Source organism: Etheostoma spectabile, chromosome 20 (assembly GCF_008692095.1).
Source record: "Etheostoma spectabile isolate EspeVRDwgs_2016 chromosome 20, UIUC_Espe_1.0, whole genome shotgun sequence".
Classification (NCBI taxonomy): Eukaryota; Metazoa; Chordata; class Actinopteri; order Perciformes; family Percidae; genus Etheostoma; species Etheostoma spectabile.
The window spans coordinates 16,313,395-16,338,540 of NC_045752.1; the positions used below are offsets into that span (position 1 = coordinate 16,313,395).

Here is a 25,146-nt window from a genome sequence, read left to right on the forward strand (position 1 = left end):
ACACACACACACACACACACACGTGGGGCTACCTGATGGAGCATCAAAAAGAACTGACCTCTTGTAGAAGTGGAAGCGTTCAGTGAAGAGCAGGAAGTGTTTATCCCCTTTCTGGAAGAAGTGCCTGGCTCGGGACACCTCTGACCTGCTGGAATACTCGCAGATGCTGGCAAAGTTTAGCTCCTCTTTCTTCATGTAGTTGCGCAACCGGATGTAGTCGAAGTAAGACGGGATGTAGATCAGAGTGTGGGACATAACGGAGTCCCTGTACTGGGGAAGCACTTTGTCTACAAAGAACTGAAACCTACAGGCAGGATGGAACAGTGGAAATAAAACAGTTTTACATGTTGTTGCGCTCAGCCAGGCATTTGTCAAGAGCTCATGAGCTGTTGCATAAGTTATGTTTTTTATTTAGACATAAATTTAAATAATGACTCACACAAAAGATGTATTACCAATATCATAAAAGAAGGGGTCTTACAGTTCACAAACACCTCTAAAGAAAGAAAACTATTCAGATGATACATACAACTGACTTGTATAACAGCTAACAAAAAAGGGAAAGAATTGACATTTTATATTTTTTATACTTAGGTATAAATGTAAAGAAGGAGTTAAGTGTATATTTTCACAAAAAAAGTAGAACAAAGAGTGTGTAATCTCAGCTTTTTAAACTATTTGGGCCGAGAGATGCGCTCAAATAAAGCTGAACATTACAGTTTGACAGTTAACTGAATGTCAATCCCACATTTTGCCACCTAGACGGTCCTTGTAACTCCAGACCCTGCCTGAGAATCATCACACTTTTAAGTTTTCGTCAGTATCAAAGTAATCCAGTGATAGCTCCCTGTAGATCCATGGATAAAGTGGAAATAACGAATCACCATTATTTTACTTGTGTCAATTTGCCAAAATGCCAACAAACATAGGCTAAAGGTCAGAGCCTACAGTGTAGCTCAGTAATAATAATAATAATAATACATTTTATTTAACAGCGCCTTTCTAACACTCAAGGACGCTTTACAGACAATCAGTGAATCAATGGGAACCTGATATTTCTCCCAAAGCATTTGAAAACCCCGGGTCTATATTATAGATTTGTCTGGCTGTGATGGCATCGCATGGTTCACCCGTGGGAAGATCTTACCGGGCATCATGGTCCTGGAAGCTGTCAGAGGAGAACATCTGAAAAACATGAGGCAGCTGAACCAGCACCTGGCAGATGGAACCTGTTTTTGGCATGTTCTTAGTGGCAATCTGGGAACAAAAAAAACCACACAGGAAATTAACCTTTAAAAAAAACCTACATCTTCAAATAGCAATGAAGAAACCAGGGCTTTCATCACATATCCAGCTGACTACAGTTAACAACTTACTGTGTGGCTATTGCTCCAACCGCTGAGGATTAACTCAATATATGAGATCATTCTGCCTCTTATAGTCTGTGCTGAATGTTCAGTCCCAGGACAAAGTGAAATCATGACATTGCATAACATACACGCTCACTTTCTTAAGCCAAGTGGCGTGTTATCTGTACGCATTATGAGCTCTCCGTGTGTATGTCTACACTGTATTCAGATCTGTGTGTATGTAGTGGCATTTTTCCATTAATTGTACCTGTTGGACTTGCCCGCGCTGCCCCATCCTCCTTTTTCCAGTGCAGATTAGTACCGCCTCATGTGTGAGGCAAGCGTGGTTGGTCATCATAGCAGAAAACTGCCGTGACCTTATGCGACACACACACACAGAACGTCGAAGGAGTGTTGTTTTTGATTCTCGGCATGTGGTTGTGGCGGGTTTGTTCAGGATACCCACCATCTGTTGTTCGCAATGACGCAGTGAATAGTGACGATTCTCTCCGACCAATCAGTAATCTGCAGGTTTTCACGTCACCTTTTGGTTAGCAGGTACCAGGAAAAAAATTTTGTAATGGAAAACCAAAAAAGGTGAGGTGAAATGAGTAGGTACCATGCAGTGAAAAAACGCCATAAACACTGTATACAGTGGACATAAACATACACGGCACATGACGTGTTATTGCAAGAAGAAAGCAGCGGTTGAGTTTAGGAAATGTCACACGCGGGTTTGGTTTAGGAAAAGAAAAAAGCCCCCTCACTCTGACATCTCTCCATTTTGTGAGATAAGTCTGCCTAGGAGCAAGTGTAAGGTTAACTGTAAGGTGTATAAGGTACCTGTCCGCGGTAGTTGGCACAGTGCTTGGTGAGGATGTTGTTGATCTGTGGGTCTTGAATGGAGCTGAACACCAGCGTCTGCCGGTAGTGTCTTGCCCAGTTGTTCAGGTTCCACATCCTCACCCTGGAGAAGTCAACACCATGGGAGTCCAGCGGCTGCAGGTTCATGTGCTTCATTACATGCTGGAGAGAGTTGGACAATGTGACGTTTAACGAGACATCATCCTATACAGACACAACTTAAATATACCAACTTTTGACAGGTTTGGTTATGTAAAAATAGTTATTTATTAGAGGTGAGTTTTAAAATGTGATAAGAAAACATTTTCAACCTTCAGAAACACTAAGTCAAACCTTAATCTGTAATCCTCTGTCAATGCTCCAGCGGGGTTTTCCTATATGCTAAATTAACATGTTGTGATTCATCAAATTCAATAATGGTTGTTGAACCAGCAGATGGCGCAACACTGCTGAACAGATGCCATCACAGTCACGCAGTAATGCGTCATGGGACAGGTGTGTAAGCTCACCAAGACGTGCTCCCAGTTCTGCATGAGTAGGACATCTGCCTGGTCCACCACCAGCAGGTCGATAGAGGAGAGGAAGTCAAAGTCTCTCTTACTTTCTCCCTCTGCTCCAATTACTGTTCGGAGACCCAGCGGAGATGCAATGATGATGTCTGATGAATAAAACGGGGAGTACAGACGTATGCTGCTCCTCACAATGGAGATGCCTGGTGAGGAGAGGGGACAGCAACAAGGCCTCAGAGAGAAAGACTTAGGAGGTTTTCCAAAAGTTGACATGGTTGACTTTGGTTTGTAAAACTGTACCTAGCCTGAAGTGATCATCCACATTGCCCGAGAAGATGGCGCTGTACTCCTCTGGTCTTTGCACCCTGGTTGCCTTGTCCTCTGCCTCTTCTCCAAACTCTTCCTTGAACCTTTTCTTGTTGCTCACCACTATCTTCTTGCCTTTGGTCTCCAGCAGGCTGATAAGCGTTTGCACGATTCGCAGAGCTCCGCCTCGAAATGGAACGAGAATTAGGACCTAACACAACAGGGCATAAAAAAATAACACTTGTGGCTAAGTGGAAGCATTTAGCAAAGTGATTATAGCATATTACATAGATGTACTATAACCCTAAAGGAATTCAGTGAACCATACCGCTGCTTCTGTGGAAGGTGGAGTAACAACTAATGCAACTGAATTATAAATCAAACACAAAGCAATTGGGAGTTAACACAAGATCATTCACACATTGCATATTAGTCACTAACTGCTTTACTGGATTCTGATCAAGATTAAATGTTATTTATTCTACTCACACATAGGATTTCCTCAATATTTACTAATAGGGCTGGGACAGTATGGATTTTTTCTTCTTGTGGTTGAAAAGTAAGAAATTCCCGCGGTATAGTGCAACCCCCTAACGAGAGTAGCGTAAGTTAGATCGAGAATGGCAGGGTGCCTTATGAGTGACATCAGTGCCCGTGTGGTCGCGCAAGGACAGCGAGCGGTAACGGAGAGTAGCGTATGAGTGCCGCTTTGAGGAAGAGAGAGAGAAAATAGAGATGGCAAAGTTGATGTAAAGTGAATTGAAAGTGAACAATAAAACAACAAGCTTGAGCTTCTCAAGACACGGTGGCTTATCTGTTGTCAACACTGCCGGTGAAGTGAAAGGCGTTACCCCCGAAAGACATTGGCCAATGTTTTTTTGTGGTGATGAAGGTGAGAAGCTCAGACCTGCGGTAGGCGCCACTTGACCGCGATGTTGCGGTAATGCAGTAACCCTCCCAGCCCTATTTACTAAGTTACTTTGAATTAATTTGAGACAAATGCATCTCAATACTAACACAAAGTTTCAATGAGATCTTAAGTCGTGATCCAGCCTGAGAACTGTGGAAAAGACCGCTTTACATAAAAATGCAGAACTTAAACTCACAGTAAGTGTGAAATCAGCATTTAATTTCCTTCTACAGTACTTTTGGTATTTGAGACTAAAACAAAGTAAACTAAAGAACTCAAAAATGTGCACTATCATGCAGTTTAGAACTGTTAAATAGAGCTTTGTTATGAAGCCCACCATAATGTATCCAGTACTTTACCTTGGGCCGGGTCAGTCCTTGGTCTCTTGGTTCGTCCTGCGGCTCAGCTCCAGCTTTAGCCTGAGTTTTCTGTTCCCTTAACAGCGCGTTATGAGCCAGGACCCGGGAGTTGGCCTTCAGAACATGGTTGAGCACGTGGAGGCAGTATGCACTGCTAACTTGAGGGCCCTGGTTCACAGGACAGGCCTCTGGGTAATAGATGTCCTTGTAGGTGCCCATGAGAGCTAGCAGCTCTAGCTGCAGTGGGGCAACCACCTCAGTCACCCCTTTAGAGTTGGAGGTCTGGTTCAGATCCTTCCAGCGGGTCTCCAAAACTTTGTGAAAAACTGGCAGGTTTGATTCTTTCTGTGGGCCGATGAATCCAAACCTTTCCAGTGGAATGGCACAGAGTAAATTGCCCAATTTTGCCCACTATATGTTGAGAAGGGCAAAGATAGGAAAACACAACTGTACTTAGAATTCATTCTAATGAAAAAGCTGGTCAATTTTGTAGAATTGTGCACCTAATACCGTGATCTGAGACTTGGCTTTGCTACCAGATGTTATCTTTTGCACATCTTCTTCACCAAGCTCCGTGTCCAAATGCTGTACAAACATGTCTGCATATACAAAAAAAATACTGTAAAACATATCTCAGTCAAATCATATTCCTCAACTGTTCTTATCGAGTCAGCAGTACACTGAAAATGCATGTCTTAAAAAAATAGACAATGAACATACTGTGATATATTTGACAAAATGGACTATAAAATTGTAATTTTAACTGAATTTTCCTAGCTATATGTGTACCTTTGCTGTCGTCCTGTTCTGCAGTGCTTTCAGTCTCCTCTTGTCCTCCTTCATCCGTGAAGTTGGTCTCCAGACAGAACTGGGACTCATGCTCCTTGTCTACGAACTCATCTCCTGCCTCCTGCTCCACCATCTCCTCCCCTTCTACTGCTTCAGTCAGAGCCTCAGCTGCATCCTTGGGCTCTTCTTCCTCATCTTCATCTTCATGCTCACTATCATCACCAACTTCATCACTGTCCCCTACAATAAAAAAAGAACAACTATATTTGACAGTCAACTGCAATATGTTACTTGTCCTTAGTGTGCAGGAAATAAGCAACTTACCTTCAACAAGGAGCTCCTCTTCTTCTTCCTCTTCATCATCAGTGCTCTCCTCTTCACTCTGGTCATTACTGGTGGGGTGGCTGAGAGTTGAAAGAAGCTTCTGATAGGCTGTTTTCTGCTCTGGTTCCTCCTCCTCATCTTCTAGCTCATCAGGCTCAACGTCAGACTGTCCTGGGCTTGCTGGCTGTAACAGAGGTGAGGACGGAACACTTTTAAATTTGTAATATCATGATATTGGTATAGGTTAAATATTACAAATCTGGAGTATATTAATTACTGGTACAAAATGTATTTCATGTACATCTGATCAGATGGGAGAGTCTTGTTGCTGCCACTGAAAAGAAGTCTTCATCTTTGTGCAGTGACAGTTACTACAATCATCAATCTCATGCTGCGTAAATTGGGCTTTATGACTTCTACCATCAGGAGTTGTACAGTGCTACTCACCAGTTCCAATATCTCAGTTCTTTCAGGTCTTGCGCCAACTCTGTGAAAAAACACAAAATGAAATAGAATCACTTAGACAACAAGCATCTTTCGGAAGACTATGACTAAATGACAAAGGTCTTGGTCTGGACTTTTGTTGACTTGGACGTGTTGAGAAGGGCAAGAATGTCGAGAACAAAGTTCTGTTATCTGTAACTGTTGAAAGTATTTCACAAAAGTAAGCATCATATGTATTACCATGTTTTTAAGATTCATGTTATTAATTCAAAACGGAGGAATAAGTGTGTGTTTTTGAGGAACACGTTTTAAGTTGAACAGAACATAAAGATCAGGGAAGTCGTGTCAGTCTCGAGCAAGCTTGCAACAAATATTCAGGATAGGAAATGGATAGTGCACGTGTAAGTAAAATTGTACCTCATTCTTAACTGATATTCTTGTACTCTTTCTGCTAGCCATTTTGCCAATACATAGACTAGTATCTACAGTAAAGGAATTAGCTTTTTTTGACGTCTTCAAAAACTTGTCGGTTGAGCGTTAACGTTATTATATGCATTTTTACACGTCAGAATGCACTGAGCTATATTTGGAAGAACCACAAGATGTATTCCGAAATACTGCAATTTAAGGAAGAACATATCGGGTAACGTTGTCTATTACGTTACGTTCTAGCAAACAGACTTCTTCGAACAATATTACTTTTATGTTTTTACTAATAACATATATCTGTCATATAGTAAACGTTGCGCACGGTATCTGGCTTGAGAGGGACCACAGTCGTCTGAACGTAACGTTAACTTAGCTAACAGTTGGCTAACATAAAAGTAACTCAATTATTCCTTTAAGACAGGAAGGAGTTTGCTGTACTGCTTACACATCATGAAATGGATGCTCCTCTCCGAACTCCTTCAAGTGTTTCTTCTGTTTTTTTGTTAAATTTGTAAAAAGCTGCTTATTTTGCCTTCTTTTCCCCATGTTGACACTGTGGTAACACGTGCGGTTCTACAGCTTCTTCGGTGGAGGTGAATTAGCAGCAGCCGAGTTACTGCCCTCCCCCGGTCTGGAGAGGAATTACAGCTTTGCAGTTCGGACCTGGTCGGTAACTGGATATGGTAAAATAAGCACTGTGTAGCCAGATGTAGCCAGATGTAGCCTACCATGCATCAAAACATGGACTGCTTATAGAGACCAATTTAGTCTGATGATGACTGACAAGCAATTCATTTTCTAGTGTGACAGATTATTAGTTTTTAGCTAGGGCTGGGCAATATATTGATATCATATAGACATCTATATATGAAGCTTGATATCGTCTTAGATTTTGGATATCATAACATCGTGATATGACATAAGTGGTGTCTTTTACTGGTTTTACAGGCTGAATTACAGTAAAGTGATATACTTTTCTGAACTTGTTCTAGCTGTTCTACTATTTGCCTTTGCCCACTTAGTCATTATGTCCACATTATTGATGATTATTTGTCTAAACTCTCATTGTGTGACTATTTTGTGAAAGCACCAATAGTCAACCCAACAATATCACCGCAATATCAACGTTGATGTATTTAGTCAAAAATATTATGATATTTGATTTTCTGCATATCGCCCATCAGCTCTATTTTTAGGTCATCAGCTTTACAATGATCTTCCGATATTTGGAAATATATTGCACACATATTCCATTATAACAAAACAAAAATACATTTTAAAAAAACACTTAAAATCACATCATTAAAACTCAGAATACCATAACAAAATATAGCACACCTTAAATTTAAATATATACACATATGTCTGGACATCCCACTGTTTTTGTTTTTGTTTTGTTTTTACAAATTTCTCTTTAAATTTGTTAAATTTGCTGTGAAAATATAAAATGTGCTTTACAAAGCACCTGCTCTAAGTCTGCTGTGATGCAGGAGAAGTTCAGGAGTTTGTTGCCCTTTGAGCAGCAGGGTGACAAATGAATCTTGGTTTATGGACTTGGATGATGGGCTTCTCAGAGGGAAATGTTATGACATTTTTGGAGTAAAAGTGACAATAGTAAATTATATTCTTTGTGAGTGTGATAATTGTATGGATTTGTTGCTTTTACTATTTAATTTGAAGGCCTCCTGTAACCGCACTCTAATGTAAACCCCTGAACACTAATGATGCCCCTGTGCTAATCAACATTTCTTAAAGCACAACATCAATACCAATGCTAACAAAAAAGTGTTATATTGTAATGTAAATGTAAACTTACTTTAGATAGATGGGTAGATATAAATTACTCTTAATTCAGGGACAGATGGGGTAATGGAGGTTGAAAAGAGCATGAAAGGTGCACAGAAGGTTCTGTAGTGCTTTAAATGTACTTTAAAGTAAAAGACTGGTCACAGGTCTGTAGTCTATCTGCTGTTTGAAAACTATCCTTGATCAATTATTGAACATGGAAATATCAATTTACTGTTTACCTGTTTTGGCCGTTACCATGGCAGAAACTCGTGCATTATTAACCATTTGGGTGTCTAGTTTTTGTACTCGGGATATTTTCAGCCCATTTTGACACGTCAATGGGGATATTATTGTTTGATAATTGCATACCTCTATGGCTTAGGCGGAAAGAGCACGTCTGGCTTCTCTGAAAGGGATGTGAAACATGTAATCAGCCTTGTATTTAAATGGAGGGGCCAAAAGTGACTCAGGAGAAAGAAAAGGTTGGAAAAACAGTTAGGTTTAGAGTAGCATCTGCCAACAGCGGCCGGGTCTTGGCGGAGGTGTTCAAGGATGAAACAGCCTGGTGCGGCTCAGGGTCGGACTCAGTGGACTCTGACTGCACCAGCAGCCCAGAGACAGAGCAGGGGAGCCTGCCCCCCACCAGCGAGGCCAACAGCCACCTGAATGGTCTGGTGGTGGAAACTACTGTGGACGAAAATGGCTGTGAACCTGATGACCTGCTTTTGTACGCCAGTGCCAAGAGAGAGATGCTTTTCAGCAACAAACGGATCAATATCTGCAGCAAGAATGGGACCATACGGGGAGTAAGGAACAAAGTGAGCGCAGGCCAAGAGCTTTTCAACAACCTCTCCATCATGTACTCTGTAAGTAGCTCTGGCACAGGTGGAACAGAGTTTCCAAATTGTTGAACGCTTTCTTTTCATTGCATGTTGATTCTGCTGTGATCAGATCGTTTGAGAGAAGAAAAAAAAAAGCAATTCAAGGCTGTTTCTTCATGCATGGGGCCATATCGGAATTGAAGATGATCTCAAACTATGAATCCCTATAAAGAGTATTTACCTTGGTGAGGTGCTTGTTCCGTCATAACATTTATTCTCTTTCCCTTTAAGGGTTCCCTTCGTCATCAGAAAAGGAGACCCTGGGAAAAGGAATAAACAGTTTGGAAGTAGCAGTAGCAATAGCCCTGTGGCTAAAGATTGTCTGGCAGTGTGGTCTACACTTAATTAACAACGATCCTGGCTACATCTTCACGGTCCAGTCTGTTCAAGTTCTTGTATTTACATTTATCTTTTTGATAAGAATAAAAACAATGTTAATGACTCACTTTAATGTAGTTGTAAGCGCATGTACGTGTATTTTAGGTTCATAGGGTTATACTCATTTGAAACCTCTCATATGAACCATTTCTAAGTGTATAAAACATCAACAAAACAGTAAATATGTGTAACAGGTTTTTATGGATACTGCTGAACTGTGCCCATGCATTTATACCCCTAAAGACAAGTCTGTCACTTAAACAAAAAAACAAAGTAAGTTCATATGACCCTCTGAGACTTTGCATAGGTTTCTGAAAATGTTTTTGTATTTTTTTTAAGATGTGTATAGTTTTGATATGTGGTGGAGTCTCTTTCATGACATAGAGCGGAGTTATGTAAACATGCATGTTTTCTAAGTATTTTGTAATGCTGTTCATACTAGACTGGTTGTCTTTCATGTTATTTCTAATCCACAATTCCACATATAAACTGTAAGTATAAAAACTTTGCTCACTAAGAGGTTGATATTTACTTAATTTGTATTGCTCTATTGCAGCAGATTTTATGTTTGGTAGCCTACACTGGTTTCTGGAAACAGTTGCTGCCATGTTCGTTCATTTAATAAACACAACGTTTTAATGCTGAACACACTGCAGTGAAAAATGGATAATGTAACTGTTGGTATTCATTTTTAATTCAACAACTGTAAATCAGTACTGTGTGCTGCAGTTTAGATTATCTCCTTGTTGTCCACAGCAGCACAAAATCACATAACCTCCAAGATTTATCAAGTGAAAATGTAAGATTGAAAGTGTGGCTTCTATTCTATCACACTGCTTTTATTTATTTATTTTTATCAAACACCTAACAGGAAAAGTGATACTTTTACCTAAAATGGCGTCATAATGATAACGGGGGTTAGGAACACTTTCTAGCACTAAACATAATTGACTTTATGTTGTGTGTTTCATGAGGTTTCATTTTTTACTTTATCTCTATACCTTCTATTAAAAATATTTAAAGACTTAAGGTGTGATAATAACCCGGATTTAATGCATCCTTATCGATTTATAATAGCATTACTCGTGGATCTTTTTATGTTGTAAGGTTCAAAAGGGAAAATCCACCACAAAACTAAAACAGTTTTTCCTGTACTAAAGCAGCTTCTTGGACCAGTTTAATTGGGATATATGACGGCATTTTCTGATTAACAACCCATAAGCTCCACAATTCATTTCCATGTAATATCACGTAGAAAAAGTGACTGAGCAGTGAGCAGACATATTAAATCATCACAAAACACTGTTAATAGACCACCAACGAAAATGTCAACGGACCAGCTATTCAAGTCTCGATGCTGTCTCCAGTTTAGCCAAACCTCGTCTCTATTTGCAAAGATATTCTCTTCGCGTTCTCGTCACTACTGGAGCCTTTAAGACTCAGTTTTAGGGTGGAATTCCCTTTAAGTGACAGATGTATGCAACAACAGTTCACCGTAGGCTAAACTTGCCTCAGTCAGCACCACGGACAGCGACCGTGCCCGCTGTCCGCAGACCGCGAGCAGCGGCGCCGTCACCTCGTGCACAGAGCACCCTGCTAGTAGCCTGCGTACACGGTGGGGCCGGAGGGGCAGGGTACCAGCTAATACAGCATGATCTACGATTATGTTACTGCGGCACTGACAGTTAAACAGTAGAAGGTAAGATGCTGGGTCTCCTATAGTAACCCCCCCCCCCCCCCCCCCCCCCCCCCCCTCAGCCACCGGAAAGATCAACATGCCTCCGTCGACTCGTCTCGGGCTTTTTTTTTCGGGTGGAAACATTTAAATGGTAACAGATGTCGTGCGCGTCTCACAAGTAGCTCTATTGGTTGAGGGTCTCTGCAGAGCAAGGTAGTGAAATCTCTTCCTCTTCCTACTCCACGCCCTGTCATTATTAGGCTATCAATAGCTGCCCGGCACCATGTCCCCTCTAGCATCGGCTGCGACAGCGAGTGGAAGCAGTACGACCACTGTTTTCGAGGAGGACACCAGAGAGGAGGTATTATATTCTAGCATCCCTTAAATGAACAAATGTCTCTTGTGATGTTCTCTTTGCTAGATCTTGGCGCAGGGCTCGAATGGATCCATGTGCACAGTGTGCTGAATGTAACACACACTGCAGGGGAATTATTTGCAAGGGATTAGATCTTACAAATAATATCCATGGTTACAGTTTGACATTGGAGAATTGATATGATATTGTGAGCTACATTAACAATTTCAGCGTTAAATGTCTGGACACGTGATTGGTAATCCCAGCATTTTATGTCTTTCATCTGTCATCTGCTGTAGAGGGCCAGCATATCTTTCCTGCATTTTGCTAATGACATGAACTGTCCACAGAGCTAAAAGAACTTTCTTGATATCAACTGTCTTTACAAGGGAATTTCTATTATAAGAGTCATATAGTTGGATGACCCATTCATTAAATGCTAGCCCAAGTCTGTAAATAATCCAGTGATTAATCAGCAGTGATGTACACTGCAACAAGCAAAAATCACATTTTAGGTAGATAACAAAATATATGATGATTGTTTGTGCTTTGACTCAACAGCAAAGACCCCTGAAGCAATCTCTGAGCAAGTCACTATGTCGGGAGAGTTTTTGGAAATGCCTGCTTCTGTCCATTCTCATGTATGGCTGCATGGGAGCGATGGTTTGGTGTCATGTCACCAAGGTGACCCGCCTCACCTTTGACAGTGCCTTCAAAGGGAAATCCATGATGTACCATGACAGTCCCTGCTCTGATGGCTATATCTACATCCCTCTGGCTCTACTGGGCATGCTCTATTTAGTCTATCTAGTGGAGTGCTGGCACTGTCATGTGAAGAATGAGCTGCAGCACAAACTGGATGTGGAGGGCATCTATGAGCGCATCCAAAGAATGCAGCAAGCTAAACCCTGCATCTGGTGGAAGGCCATCAGTTATCACTATGTTCGCCGAACACGACAAGTCACACGCTACCGCAATGGAGACGCTTACACTAGCACCCAAGTTTACCATGAACGTGTCAACACCCATGTGGCAGAAGCTGAATTTGACTACAGTCACTGTGGTGTCAAAGATGTTTCAAAACAGCTGCTGGGCTTGGAGAAGTCTGCTCTTACTAAGATGCGGTTCACCAAGTGCTTTAGTTTTGCCAACGTAGAGTCCGAGAATTCCTACCTTACACAACGAGCAAGGTTTTTCACTGACAATGAGGGTCTTGATGATTACATGGAAGCCAGGGAGGGCATGCACCTAAAAAACATTGACCTGAAGGAGTATGTTATTGTGCTGCCTGACCCAGAGCACCAGCCCTGGTATCTGTCGCACTATGTCTTCTGGTTTGCCTCATTCTTCACTTTCTCCTGGCCTCTCAGAGTCTTTACAGAGTATCACACTGCATATGTCCACTATCGCGTTGAGAAGCTCTTCGGTCACGATTACCTCCCTGTGACCCCGTGTGAGGATCGGCCATATTGCCGTCGTATCCCTCGCGTTAACACCATTGACAGTACAGAGTTGGAATGGCACATTCGGTCCAACCAGCAACTGGTGCCCAGTTACTCAGAGGCTGGACTGATGGACCTGGCCCAGTGCCAGACCAGCTTCAGTGGGATACGTCAAAATTGTGAGCGCTGCCACAGAGCCATCAGCTGCTCCTCAGTGTTCTCCAGGAGCGCCCTCAGCATCTGCACTGGTGCCAGCTCCCGCATCCCGTTCAGCGGCAGTCGCTTCTCCTTGGCGCGGCGCTACGGCTCCCAGCGCAGCTGCTTCTGGAGGAGCGGCAGCTTGGGTGACCCAGAGAGTCCCAGCGAAAACACCCGCTGTCTATCAGAGCGCCTCAACACAGATGAGGAGGACCCCCCAGAATATGATGACGCACTTTGCTACCCAGTGCTCATTGTCCACTGTAGCGAGAATTGCCACAACCACAGGTCTTTCCACAGGAATGGCTCCTGTGTGGAGACTTCCTTGTGACTATGCAGTCCCTAAAAAAACACAGTGGCATTTCTGTAGCATACAAACACTTTGGACATCAGAAACAGAGTGTGAAAACAAGTTTTAATGTGAGATACAAAGATTCATGCTGCATTGTCGTACTATCTTAAACAAATGCCTGAATCCTGAATGTGAATGTGTGAATCACCAAAGCAATAACAATGATTAATGAGTAAAGAACAAAGCGATGGTGGTATGTGAACCTACTAGGAGACACGCAAATGGTAAAATGATATCTGCCTGGCTTCCATTGAAAACCAAGCAGACAAAGACTGTTACACTGTACATGATTGCCATAGCTTTTAAGGTCTCATATGTGCTGTACGTATGAAACTGAAGCTGCAGTTACCTCAGAAGACCTTTTCAGAGGCCACGGACAAGATGGGCAGGTTTAAACATCTCATTCCTTTAGTGAAATCTCAATAATACAAAAACATCACAGCAGACCAGTCAGATAATTACAGCAATAACTGTAAAAACAAAAACCATCTCAGGTGAAAAAGTAAAAGGAGGGATATCAATGAAATATGTTGCGCTTATGCATTTCACAAAGAGACGTTAGTCAACATGGAAACCTCCAATCCAAAAGAGACAAGGGATCTCTTGGATACTTTTATTCATTGTTATACCAATCTATGATGTATGATATTTTACATTACTTATGTGAAGTGTTGTAATTTACTTTTTTTTTTTAATCAACATGCCTCATCTATTTCCACGTCCGTTAGTGACTTTCTGCATTTTTCAAAATGCCTTTTGACAACTGCAGAAAACCGGTTAAAACTAATTTTCGGCTGTGGACTTCATGTGTTGTTGCATAGTTACATAAAAATAGTAAAAATAGAGTGAGTTTAGAAATTAGACTTGTGCTACTCACTGCATTCTGGTCTATGTAAGCTACTTTGGTATAACTATGATGCTTCTTCTACAATGGATTTCTCCCTATTTGACTGTTGACTGTTGGTGCTATATGGCAGCTCCAGAGAGAAACTTACCTTTCTTTTGGATGTTGATGTTTACAGTTGTTTGTTTTGTGCTACAAACCTCCACTGTAGATGTTGGATTGATCTAAATGTAATGACACATTGTCACATTTTTTATATCTGCAAGAAAACAAAAAAACTGAGTCAGAAAAGCTTTTAACATTGTTGCAGTGTCTTAGGCTGGATTTTGTGATTTAACATTTTGTCTTGACTGACCCAGAAACTGGAACATTATTGGAGCACTAACACTGTCTAGTCGTATAAGCCTTCACCTTCACAAACTAAAACACAATATGAAAAAGCAATCATCCATGATAAATTAAGGAAGTACATTTTGTCTTAAATATAATAAAAAATTCTAACTACTGCCACAATAAGACCGTCCGGCAACTGTGGTACAAATACATTTGCATGTCAATACATTTATCTTCTGCTCAGAAAAGACAAACAGGTTTACAGTGAATGTATCCACATTTGAACAGGTAGATGTCACATAAGTCACTACTGTTTTCATCCATCAAACAGCAAATCACAGTGTGGATTTAACTACAAAAAATCATAAAGTCATTAAATCCATGCTCAAATGTGCATAATTTTCTTGTTCTAAGCCAATTTGTTAATAACCACAAAACATACCTGAATGTAAACCACCAGCATATATAATACATTGTACTCTATGTCCATTATGTGTTAAATAATATTGCTCAATTTTGTATCCATAAAATGGTGATTTACTGTCCACTGTATATTGAATATGCTCAGATACTGAAAGACAATGGCACAGCGCGCGCGCACACACACACACACACACACACACACACACACACACACACACACACACACACACACACACACACACACACACACACACACTTTGGATGTTAACATTGGATACATCAGGAGGAACCCTGACCATTTTGAGTGGAGTTTACAGGCAGTATATGCAAGGATTTCGAATGCACTTATGTTTACACATGGACATCACACAAACTTTATACTGACTTTTTTAACAGAAACATGTTGTATGCATCCTAGCAAATAACATTGTTTTCTTACATTGTTTTTAATAAAGTGGTGACACCAGTATTATGCACTTGAAGTGACACTAGAATTGTAGTGAAGCTGAATGTTGATGTAAATTCCCTTAGAATAATAAAGTAGTCCAGCTGATGTATTGACAAATGTATAGCTGCACAGGCATAAAACAATACACAATGCTTAAAGTTCTAGTAAACGGTTAGAAATGTTCTTGTTGTCATTATAATCAAATGTGCTGTATACATCATTTGTATAATACATTTTCGTATATATATATACAAATGTATCTTATGCTGGAAAAAATAAAAATTGCAATTAATGTTTTGGGCAAACCGATTTATATCTAAAATATGTTGCTGGCTTGGATCCTCGCACACGCACACGCGCACACACACACACACACACACACGCACACGCACACGCACACACACACACACACACACACACACACACACACACACACACACACACACACACACACACACACACACACGTCAGACTGGGGGAAAAAGGGGACCAGGGCTCTCATGTGAGGAAGGCCCAACAAGATGCTAGAATGAATAGCTGTGAATGCGATTTAAAAATAATATCATCGTTTTTATATGGCAAAAAAACATGAAAAATCCCAATGAGGTTTGGTGTTCAAGAGCTCGGCAAGGTAATGTCTCCTCCACTTCGGTAGGCGGCAGCACATTTACATCGTCTGGTAACAATAGCAGTCAGATGCACCGAGGAAGTACTGTATGGTAACAAGCTATGAAAGGTTATTCCATAGGTGAGTGGACTACCAATTATTGCATGCTTGCAACTTCATTATTAGCATTTAGCAACAAATTAAAACAGCCTGTACTATTTACTGGTTAGCAAGCTCGTGCTGTGTTGCGCATGGAATGTAGTAATGATTCCACGAGTTTACCGAAGAAAAGTAAAGCTAGCTCGTTAGCCGTAACGTTATCAGCTTCAGTTAAGTTTTAACTTCAACCTGAACAATGTCATGCTCAATCAAGCAGAGACATCCTTTGCATAAAGGTACACAAACAGCAGCTAATATGAAAAGACAAAGTATAATATTCCGCACCTGGTAAAGCGCTACTACCTATCTTATCGAAATGTTTGTCAGTCATGGTGCCAATAAAAAAATGATGGCGTAAAAAAACCACTTCCGGTTAATCAACAAACACAATTCAGCATTAATAGTCAAGCTAGTTTGTGCCCCTCGTGCTGCCATTGTTTTACAGAACAATTAGTTTTTTTTCTCAAATAAAACAACTATTGTTACACGAGCGACACAAACCGTTGCTAGAAATAAAATTAGGCTTTTACTTAGAAGGTATATTTCAATTTTGTTGTATAGTGTTGCCTGTTGCTGACTTTATAATCCAATTAGTTTTACCTTACGAAGGTGTTCTAGCAATCAAACAAGAAAATACTTCACATCTATCTAATTACATATCACAATTATTAGTATGAATAGTGAAATTGTTGTTTGAAATATGACGTTATGGGAAAGCAAATCTAAAATACTGATCTTGACAGTTTATTCTTGACCTTGTAAACAGAAGTTGACGAATGATTTTAGCTTAGTGAATTACTCTTAAGACTTTACTCTTTGCACTGAATGCACATTTTTAATTTGAATGAATTTAAAGTTACTGACATTGTTGATAACACAATCAGGACATATTGACTTTTATACTTCAATTTGTCACAGTGAAATCAATATTTTTAGCGTAATGCTGTCTAACGTCCATGCTTCTCTAGTGACTGGGTGGAGCCAACATGCAGAGTTTGGTGGTGCAGGCACTTGCCATGAGGCAGCTAGGAAGGTTGAACCCCCGCCATCTTCTGGCTGCTGGATATGGACTGGGGCAGACTGAATGGTGTCCCAGGACCATCCACACACGCCAGCTGTGGGGCTGCTCGGCTTTCCCCGCCCTCGGCTGTCACAGGCCTGCTCACCGTGGCAGAGATGCTGTCAGGGGGTGGTCTGTTCATCATCTGAGGTTTAAAAGCAACAAGAAGAAAGGTGCTGCTAGGACAGCACAGGCGGATGAGGAGGAAGATGAGGAGGAGGAGGAGGATGATAAAAAAGACCCTGAGGACAGTGATAATGAAGATGAGGTGGATGAGAACCCAAATCTACCAAAGGACTATAAAGACATGGAGAAATATGTGCAGTCTTTTCGCTACGATGTCATCATGAAAGCTGGCCTGGACATGGCACGCAAGTAAGCCACTGCCTGCTCTCACAGATTTGAATACTATTTTTTTTTTCTTTATAGCTGGCTAAATGTAAAGAAACAGAGGCTAGACTGATAAATTCCCAATTAGTTTTTTCAAACAAATGGCTATCAGCCAGTTTTTGTACAAGATATTTGTTGTTTTTCATGGTTTTAGTTTCCCATGTTATCAGTGGCGTTCCAGTATCACAGGAATTATTGATAAGGTTTTGGGGAATTTTGTTGCATGAACATGTTCAAATATACAGCAGGGCCTTAAAATCCCTTTCCTTTTTCAAACCTGAGTATAGACTAACTGTCTTTTGTCTTCTAACAGTAAAATTGAGGATGCCTTCTATAACAACAAGCTCAGGCTAAATGGACAGAAACTCATCAAGAAAAGTAAAACGGTGAGTGATGTTTGACTACAAGTTACATATTCCTACACTAAATACTCAGTCTTTCCACTTGTGTCTTTCATCTCATTTCTTATATTTTGTTCTTTTTTTTTTTAGGTAAAAGTTGGGGACACCTTGGACTTGGTACTGTCTGAAAACCGAGACAAAAACACTGTCACTCTGATGAGAGTCATCCTCAAAAGGGTTTTTGGTGAATCCAGTAACACCGAAAAGTACAAAGTTGCCATAAGGCGCTGGAAATGTATAGAGCTTTCCAAAGACGATGCCTTAAAACCATGAACGTGAATAAGACAGTGTTGACTGTAATACCATTTGCCAGTGAAGGCGACAATAGCTGCAAAAAACGAATGCTGTAAAATGAGTGGCATGGTCTCCAAAAAGTTGGATTGCGTATGGTTTTTCAAAGCAGTGATGTTTCTGTAACAGTTTTCAGTTGTTGTAGACATTAAAGGGATGGATTGGACATTTTGAAGTGGGGCTGTATGAGGTATTTAACCATAGTGTATTACCTACAGTTTGGAGAAGCGGGCAGGAGGACTGACACAGAAGCAAAGCAACGTACTGCTGTGGACAGCAAAAACATATTTAGCCTACAAAAAAGTAGTTTAGTTTTAGTCTACGTCATATTTTCAATATTTTCACTATTTTACCTTGCCGTCAGACAGGCTATTCTTTGGCATTGCTGCACTGCATTTTCTTACATTTCCATACATTGTTCCGCTGTGCCGAGCAGTTCATTATGCCGCAGATCAGCTGTTTGGGTCAGACTTTCAGCGGTTTTTGGAAGACAACAAGTACAAGAAAATAAAAATGAGTTGATTATGACAGCAATGACAAAAAAAGACTCTCTTTGGAGATGAGAGAAAACCTTTATGAGCCAGAGTATAGTATAGTTTTTGCAGAGAGAGAGAGAGAGAGAGAGAGAGAGAGAGAGAGAGAGAGAGAGAGAGAGAGAGAGAGAGAGAGAGAGAGAGAGAGAGAGAGAGAGAGAGAGAGAGAGAGAGAGAGAGAGAAATGAAAGAGCTGTAGCTAATACAGTATACTGACTATGGATAAGTACCTCATAAAATCCCACTTCAAAATATCCAAACTATCCCTCTAAGCAGTTGGGAGAGGGTTGGAAGGAAGATTTTTTTAATGTTTACCTTTCCCCTTCACACTGTGAGACTCCCCCAATAAAAGGTATAGGCACAAGTTGATCATGTCCTAATAAGTTGGCTGATAAAGGGCCCATGGCATTTTCTTGCAAGTTTATACATTTTCATCTGAATAATTAACTTTGTGGTATGTTTGCCTACTCCTAATTAACTTATTTGATTTTTCACAAAATATATTATAATGGTAAGAACTAGTATAAGTATTGCTTACTTGTGTTGTACAGAACTTGTTGGGGAGTGTTCAGGTGTCACTCCTCGGGGCGTCAGTATCAAATAAATCCAAGTTAGATACTTCAACCGGAACGGTTTAGTGCTAATGTGTCAAACAGTCCAATCATAAGTTGTACTTATAATGGTGATTTTATTAGAAATAGGTTATCATGATCCATTGTCATGTTTAATTGTCTTTACAATATAAAGTTCTATAAGAAGGCTTAACATAAGCACATTGTTATTGAAACAGTGGTGGCACAATGCTACATCAGTAACTGAAATGGAAATATATCACATCCTTGTGATTGGGATTCATTTTTATCCATAGAGCAAATATGTCATCTATGCTATTAGCTACTATCATTGTTATGTTGTTTTTTTAAGGCTACAACATTATAAACAAAGTTTGTTAGATAAACTACAACAGTTTTGGCTTATAAATAGAAGCAGTTTTAACTATATCCAACATTAATAAGACTACATAAACTACAACATCTACTGCTGTAGTCAAAAGGTAAAATAGGACTTAAGAATAGTATTGAAGAAAAAAAAACAGCGTGGCTTCATCCTACATAGGACAGTTTGAAACAAAGCAGTTTCAGCTTATATACTGTGCACAGTGTTTCCTCTATGTTGATTTTTGTAGCGGCGGCCCGCCGTGGCGAACTTCCTGCCGCCACAGTATCAGAAATAGGGCACACACACAATGTAGTCACGGTTACATTTTAAATGATCCTGCCGACATACAGCACCCCTCGTTGGCTGCTTCTCACATTGCAATTAGGTTTTATTTAGCGAATTGTCAGTTACGTTTTAGACGTAAAACATTTAGCGGGGGGGGGGTTTGTTGTTCGGACGGACCTGCCCCCACTGCTAAAAAAAATCCTAAAGGAAACACTGTGTGCAATTATGTTTATTTCAACAGGTGTTGCCTAACTGAAAAGCATTGTAACTAGGACACAGCGCTTGACCTCTTGGCCTTCTTAAGAATGTCACACTTCTTACGATTGGGGCGCCGGCAGCGTTCGTCGATGCTTGGCACACATTCATAGTGCCACACCTCCTCCATCTTATCCACAGGATACACTGCTTCCACGTAGTGACGAATCAGTCTGAGGCGGACAGGGTCGAGCTGCTTCTTGTTGCACGCCCCTGAATGGTTGTACTGCAGCCGCAGGTTCTCCTGGGTGAAGAGCTCAGGGAAGAGGCGCACTAACAGGCGGGCAGCAAAGTTCCCAACAGACAGACTCTGTTGGACGATTTCCCGTACCTCTGTGTCTGAGAGCAGGTAGGTGGAAGGTACAGGGAAGTCGGGCTTGGATACAGTCAGTTCATCCAGGGGAATTTTACAGAAGTCTTTGCTACTTTTCTCAGGAGGTAAAGAGGGCATATCTGGATCCTCCCTCATGCTGTCTGGATTGTGCTGGTTTAGCTGGCAAATAAAGTCCTGCTCTGACTCTTGACCGTACACTTTGCGTTGCTGCAGGTAGGATCTTCTCTGCTCTGTGTCACGTCTCCTGCATCTCTCATCCAGCTTGCCCACAAATTCCAGCATCCACACTCTGTCGTTCTTGGCCTGAGAGTAGACTAACTGCACGTAATGACGGATCAGATTTACACGGACAGGGTCGAGCTGCTTTTTACCAAGAGAGCCACTGCAGTTGTACTGCTTCCGTGCGTTGTCGTGGTTAAAGAGTTCAGGGAACATAAGCACCAGCAGCCGAGAAGCAAAGTTCCCAATGGACAAGCTACATTCATAGTTGCTTTTCAGCTGCCCCCTGGACAAGAGATACTCCTGGGGAACAGTAAAGTCAGGAAGAGGAATCTCCAGATTGTCAAAATCCACAGGTGTGAGCAGCGACTTTTTGGTCTTGCGACTGGGCCTTTCATCATCACCCACCTCTGGAACCCTAATAATAGAAACATCCTCAGGAAGGCTGGCCAGGTCATAGCCCTCGTCGTTGATATTGTCAGGTTCACTCCCATTGCCATTACTGTGAGGACCCTCGAGTGCATCCTCCATGTGCTGAATGCACACCTGAAGCCAGCTGTCCTCAGGCACATTTGGAAAATTTGCTTCCATATACCTTCTTATTATTTCCATCTTGTCAGAGTCCAGAACCAGCTGCCCCACACTACTGAAACTGCTGGAGCCTTCTGGCATTTTCCCCTCTTCAAAAACCTCCGGGAAGAGACGGTGCATAAGAAAAATAACAAAGTCCTCAGGTGAGGAGAACTCATCCAGCTCCTCTGTGGCTAGTGTATTGAAAGTAAGGTCTGACACAGTCAGGCTGCTTTGCTGGTTATCTAAAGAGATATGCTCCTCCTGGCCCTGCTCATTGATGAAACGATAGGTTTGAGGATGCTCAGTCTTTATCCCAGCACCTGTGATTGTCTGCTTCCTGAGCAGCAGAGCACTCTCCATGTCCCTCTGTGCCCAAAAGCGATTAAACAAGTCATTAATCTGGAGGAGGCATTCTTCCTGCCAGACGCTGTTGTTCTTGACCGAAGGGTAGCATACCTCAACATAGTTACGTATCAGCTGCAGATGTAGAGACTCCAGTGTTCTCTTGCTCGCCATGCATTCATGTGAGCACTCCCTGGCTTTGAACAGCTCTGGGAAGAGATGCACCAACAGCCGACAGCCAAGCTCCCCAGCGCTGGAAGTCTGCTCCATCAGCTGATTCAATTCAGCACTTGATAGCAAATATTCAGGAGGAGGCTGGAACTCCGTCTCCATCTCAGCTGGCTTGATCTGCTTCTTTATTCGCATGACTTCAAGGGTTAACAAGTCCACTTTGCTATGCAGTTGTGTCATGCTTGAATTGAGGGTATTGAGAATGAGAAACATTTTCTCAATCAGCGGATAAAGGCTAGAGTCTGTTGACGAAGCTTGCCCTAAAGCGTCTATGCTGGGAAGGGTCTCCAATGGGCCATTTTCCTCTGAACTTTGGAGCTTGGATGAGAGGATGCTGCTGTAGTGGAACTGACTCCCGGCACCATGACTGGCCTGCTGCTCCAAACTTGGTGTGTGCCTCTTCTCTGAGATCCTGTGGGAGATGCTGAAGAGAGGCTTTCTGTAGGAGTCTCTGGGTTTCTGGACGTAATTTCTCCGCTCTCCAGTTGTGGTGAGGCAAAGAGGCTCATGTCTGCTGCTCTCGTCTATCAAGAGGCACCTCATCTAGACAGAGTGAAAACCATTCAAAACACACACTGTAAGAGACACCTTGATCTATACAACGAGTAGGATATACAATAGGAATAGACCAATAATTGACCCTGGACGATTATTAGTCCTTTTATGGCAGTTTTCAGATTATCTGTATCTGCATTTTATTTGCCTGATAACCGATAAAGTGCATTAATTAAAAAGTGCACTACTTTAGCTCCGCAACAGCTCTGTGTCTGTCCCTCTGCTTCAGTTTACCTGAGTCTGACTTAATGTCTCACCCAAAACACTATCCCACTATCTTTTACTGTGTACCATGTTAAAAGTTTCTAATTTAATTAATAATTGGGATAGCTTACCTCACCAGAGACTCTGGCTCTCTTGCTGCTGGTGGACTGGTTTGTGTAAGGGCCTATCTCTGCAGATGGCCGTTTACCAGCCTCAGTGGCTCCAGGAGATCCTGCTCTGAGTCCTTCAGGTGGCTCACAAATAGCACAGTCCTCCGATTCCTCCTTAACGTCCTGGACATGCTTGTGTTCTGCAAATATGGAGAGATTCACGTTTTCTTTGTTAAAGCATTTGTTTTCTGGTTCACATTTATAAATACACATTTAATAATGTCCACACATATTATCTGAAAATTCCGGTATTAACGTGTTTATGGTTTTTAAGCTTGATGATAAATGGTGATTGTTGGGAGAAATGGGTCTAGATCTGCTATACTCCACCCTTTTTTATTATTTTTTTTTAATTTAAAAAAAGTTAGCAGGAATTTCTGCTGTTGCAGGTGCATGCATATAAATTGCATACGTTACCTTTCTCAAGCATTGCTTCATCTGAAACTTCTCCATGCTCAGAGGAATTCATAGCCTGGAAAAATAAATCACAAGCATGTGAAGTCACCAACAATTTGTATTGTATTGCTTCAGTATTTCTTTTGAAATTTAAAAAGCAAAAATAACCAGTTCCAGCTTCTCAACTGTGACTATTTGCTTAAATTGTATAGACCAAATGCTTCATCCAATATACAATCGGTACATTAATTAATATTAAATAATTGTTAGTTGCAGTATCTATATTTTTTAAATGACTGTCACTAATTTAAGCCTTGTTGTAACATTAACATTATTATCTGTGTGTGTGTGTGTGTGTGTTTTCATCTTTCATCTTCATTTGTTGTTTTTCCTGACTTAAAAGTGTGTGTAAAGTATGCGGAGACTTTTTTGGGTGATGTGCACATTAAATGAACTGAAGTTGACGTTTCTGTAGGTGACATTTCCAGAACTAAACCAAATTCCATCAAGCAAGAATAAGTTGGAATTATACTGGATCAAAAATGGCTTAAAGGATGTTTGATAGATTCCTAAACGGTATAATAACACATACTGTAACATTTAACTTGAAGTTGTCTACATAAGAGTGACATGACTGTCATGAACACATGAAACCTAAACCTAACCATAACTTGTCATGACAAAACCGACTGACACTTAATAAAAGAAGCGTTATGTTTATGACTTGTTTATATTCTGACACGTTCGTGACAGTGTCATATCACTCGTATGTAGATACCTTCAAGTGTAACCACACATACATACTGTACCTCTTAAATCACAGTGTGTGAACACAGTTTTAAATTCCAAGCCATTCATTTTTAGTTATGATATGAACATTAGGTAGCTGGTTTGCTACCGTTGTGACAGGCATGTGACCAGCTGCAGCGGCACACAGGACCTGGTATGCTGCTTTAGCTTGCATGCTGCCACGCAGCTTAGACTGAGCAAATCTGTTGTATTCGCCAAGTCATTTTATCTTACAAAGAACAGATAGGTGCATTATTGCCAGAGCCTCTACGGGGGATATGCCACCGTTCTCCAGTTGCCTCCTAGCTCTCCTCCAGCCTTTATTAAGCAGCTACTTCCTCATTCTTCCGCCCATGAACCCTTGAACCAAAACACAAGACAAATCAGCTGTGCGAATGCAACTCTTCACAAAGCCCCGTCACAAACTTATCATTGGGATAACAACACGGGGTCTTGGGGAATGTCGAATGCACGGCGTTGCTTTGGTAGTGCAACATTTTGTTTGTGAATTTTAATGACGCGGCTATGTTTGCGTGGACGAGTCCCCCCCCCACCTTCCTGCTGACTCTTGTTAAATTAACGTTAAACGAGCGTGACCGGCGGTTTGAGCTCACCTTTACGAGTCCATGCGATCATTTAGGACGGTTAACGATGTGTTGGACATGTCTGCGCACTGTCACTGTGGTATATTTGCAGGTAAATGTTGTTCTTGTTGTTGATTATAGCTTTCTCGCTCGGCTTCTGGGCTTTCTCGCGTGACGTGACGGGGCGCGCGCCTGGCTGTGTCACTTCCGCACAGCTGTGAGAGAGGGGTGGAAGAAAAAAAAGAAATGCACAAAAGTTATTACACCGTCTAAAATGTAACAACGTTGCCCCAAAACTGATATTATTGCATCTGAAACACGGTACCGCACTGTGTTTATGTACAGCTGTCATTATGTTGAGCCTCACGTGAGGCCTGGGTCAGCTAGGCCCTTCACCCACACTGGGATGACTCCTTAGCTTAGCTG

General features: G+C 41.4%; 5 protein-coding genes across 6 annotated transcripts in view; 3 read left to right on the forward strand and 2 right to left on the reverse strand.

Annotated features, from left to right (window-relative positions):
• utp25 (UTP25 small subunit processor component) overlaps positions 1 to 6,910 on the reverse strand; it is an 8,330-nt gene extending 1,420 nt beyond the window's left edge. Inside the window, exons 1-11 of the mRNA XM_032501246.1 lie at positions 6,729 to 6,910; positions 5,858 to 5,897; positions 5,411 to 5,594; positions 5,087 to 5,326; positions 4,808 to 4,896; positions 4,298 to 4,708; positions 3,023 to 3,239; positions 2,723 to 2,925; positions 2,193 to 2,375; positions 1,148 to 1,257; positions 59 to 304 (exon numbers count right to left, since the gene is read on the reverse strand). Coding sequence (XP_032357137.1) covers positions 59 to 304; positions 1,148 to 1,257; positions 2,193 to 2,375; positions 2,723 to 2,925; positions 3,023 to 3,239; positions 4,298 to 4,708; positions 4,808 to 4,896; positions 5,087 to 5,326; positions 5,411 to 5,594; positions 5,858 to 5,897; positions 6,729 to 6,829 — 2,024 coding nt within the window. The 5' untranslated portion in view covers positions 6,830 to 6,910. The remainder of the gene's footprint in view (positions 1 to 58; positions 305 to 1,147; positions 1,258 to 2,192; positions 2,376 to 2,722; positions 2,926 to 3,022; positions 3,240 to 4,297; positions 4,709 to 4,807; positions 4,897 to 5,086; positions 5,327 to 5,410; positions 5,595 to 5,857; positions 5,898 to 6,728) is intronic.
• A 1,136-nt stretch (positions 6,911 to 8,046) lies between these two features.
• Positions 8,047 to 9,278, forward strand: grxcr1b (glutaredoxin and cysteine rich domain containing 1 b). Its single transcript, XM_032501281.1, has 2 exons — positions 8,047 to 8,937; positions 9,184 to 9,278. The coding sequence occupies exons 1-2, from the start codon at positions 8,518 to 8,520 to the stop codon at positions 9,226 to 9,228; spliced, it is 465 nt and encodes a 154-aa protein (XP_032357172.1). The 5' UTR covers positions 8,047 to 8,517; the 3' UTR covers positions 9,229 to 9,278.
• A 1,378-nt stretch (positions 9,279 to 10,656) lies between these two features.
• tmem151bb (transmembrane protein 151Bb) lies at positions 10,657 to 14,205 on the forward strand. The gene is made up of 2 exons (XM_032501254.1): positions 10,657 to 11,369; positions 11,925 to 14,205. The coding sequence occupies exons 1-2, from the start codon at positions 11,292 to 11,294 to the stop codon at positions 13,332 to 13,334; spliced, it is 1,488 nt and encodes a 495-aa protein (XP_032357145.1). The 5' UTR covers positions 10,657 to 11,291; the 3' UTR covers positions 13,335 to 14,205.
• A 1,869-nt stretch (positions 14,206 to 16,074) lies between these two features.
• On the forward strand, positions 16,075 to 18,819 carry mtres1 (mitochondrial transcription rescue factor 1). The gene is given in 5 exon segments (XM_032501274.1): positions 16,075 to 16,151; positions 17,138 to 17,147; positions 17,149 to 17,604; positions 17,933 to 18,005; positions 18,111 to 18,819. Coding segments are annotated over 5 exon segments (741 nt in total). The 5' UTR covers positions 16,075 to 16,132; the 3' UTR covers positions 18,294 to 18,819.
• A 699-nt stretch (positions 18,820 to 19,518) lies between these two features.
• Positions 19,519 to 24,940, reverse strand: bend3 (BEN domain containing 3). 2 transcript variants are annotated; one of them, XM_032501244.1, is made up of 5 exons: positions 24,751 to 24,940; positions 23,369 to 23,423; positions 22,913 to 23,091; positions 20,291 to 22,565; positions 19,519 to 20,001 (listed from the first exon to the last, which is right to left on the reverse strand). In XM_032501244.1, the coding sequence occupies exons 2-4, from the start codon at positions 23,418 to 23,420 to the stop codon at positions 20,337 to 20,339; spliced, it is 2,460 nt and encodes an 819-aa protein (XP_032357135.1). In that variant the 5' UTR covers positions 23,421 to 23,423; positions 24,751 to 24,940; the 3' UTR covers positions 19,519 to 20,001; positions 20,291 to 20,336. The 2 variants fall into 2 exon arrangements, with proteins under 2 accessions (XP_032357135.1, XP_032357136.1); XM_032501245.1 differs by lacking the exons at positions 23,369 to 23,423; positions 24,751 to 24,940 and having other exon boundaries at positions 22,918 to 23,035.
• Positions 24,941 to 25,146: the final 206 nt, after the last annotated feature.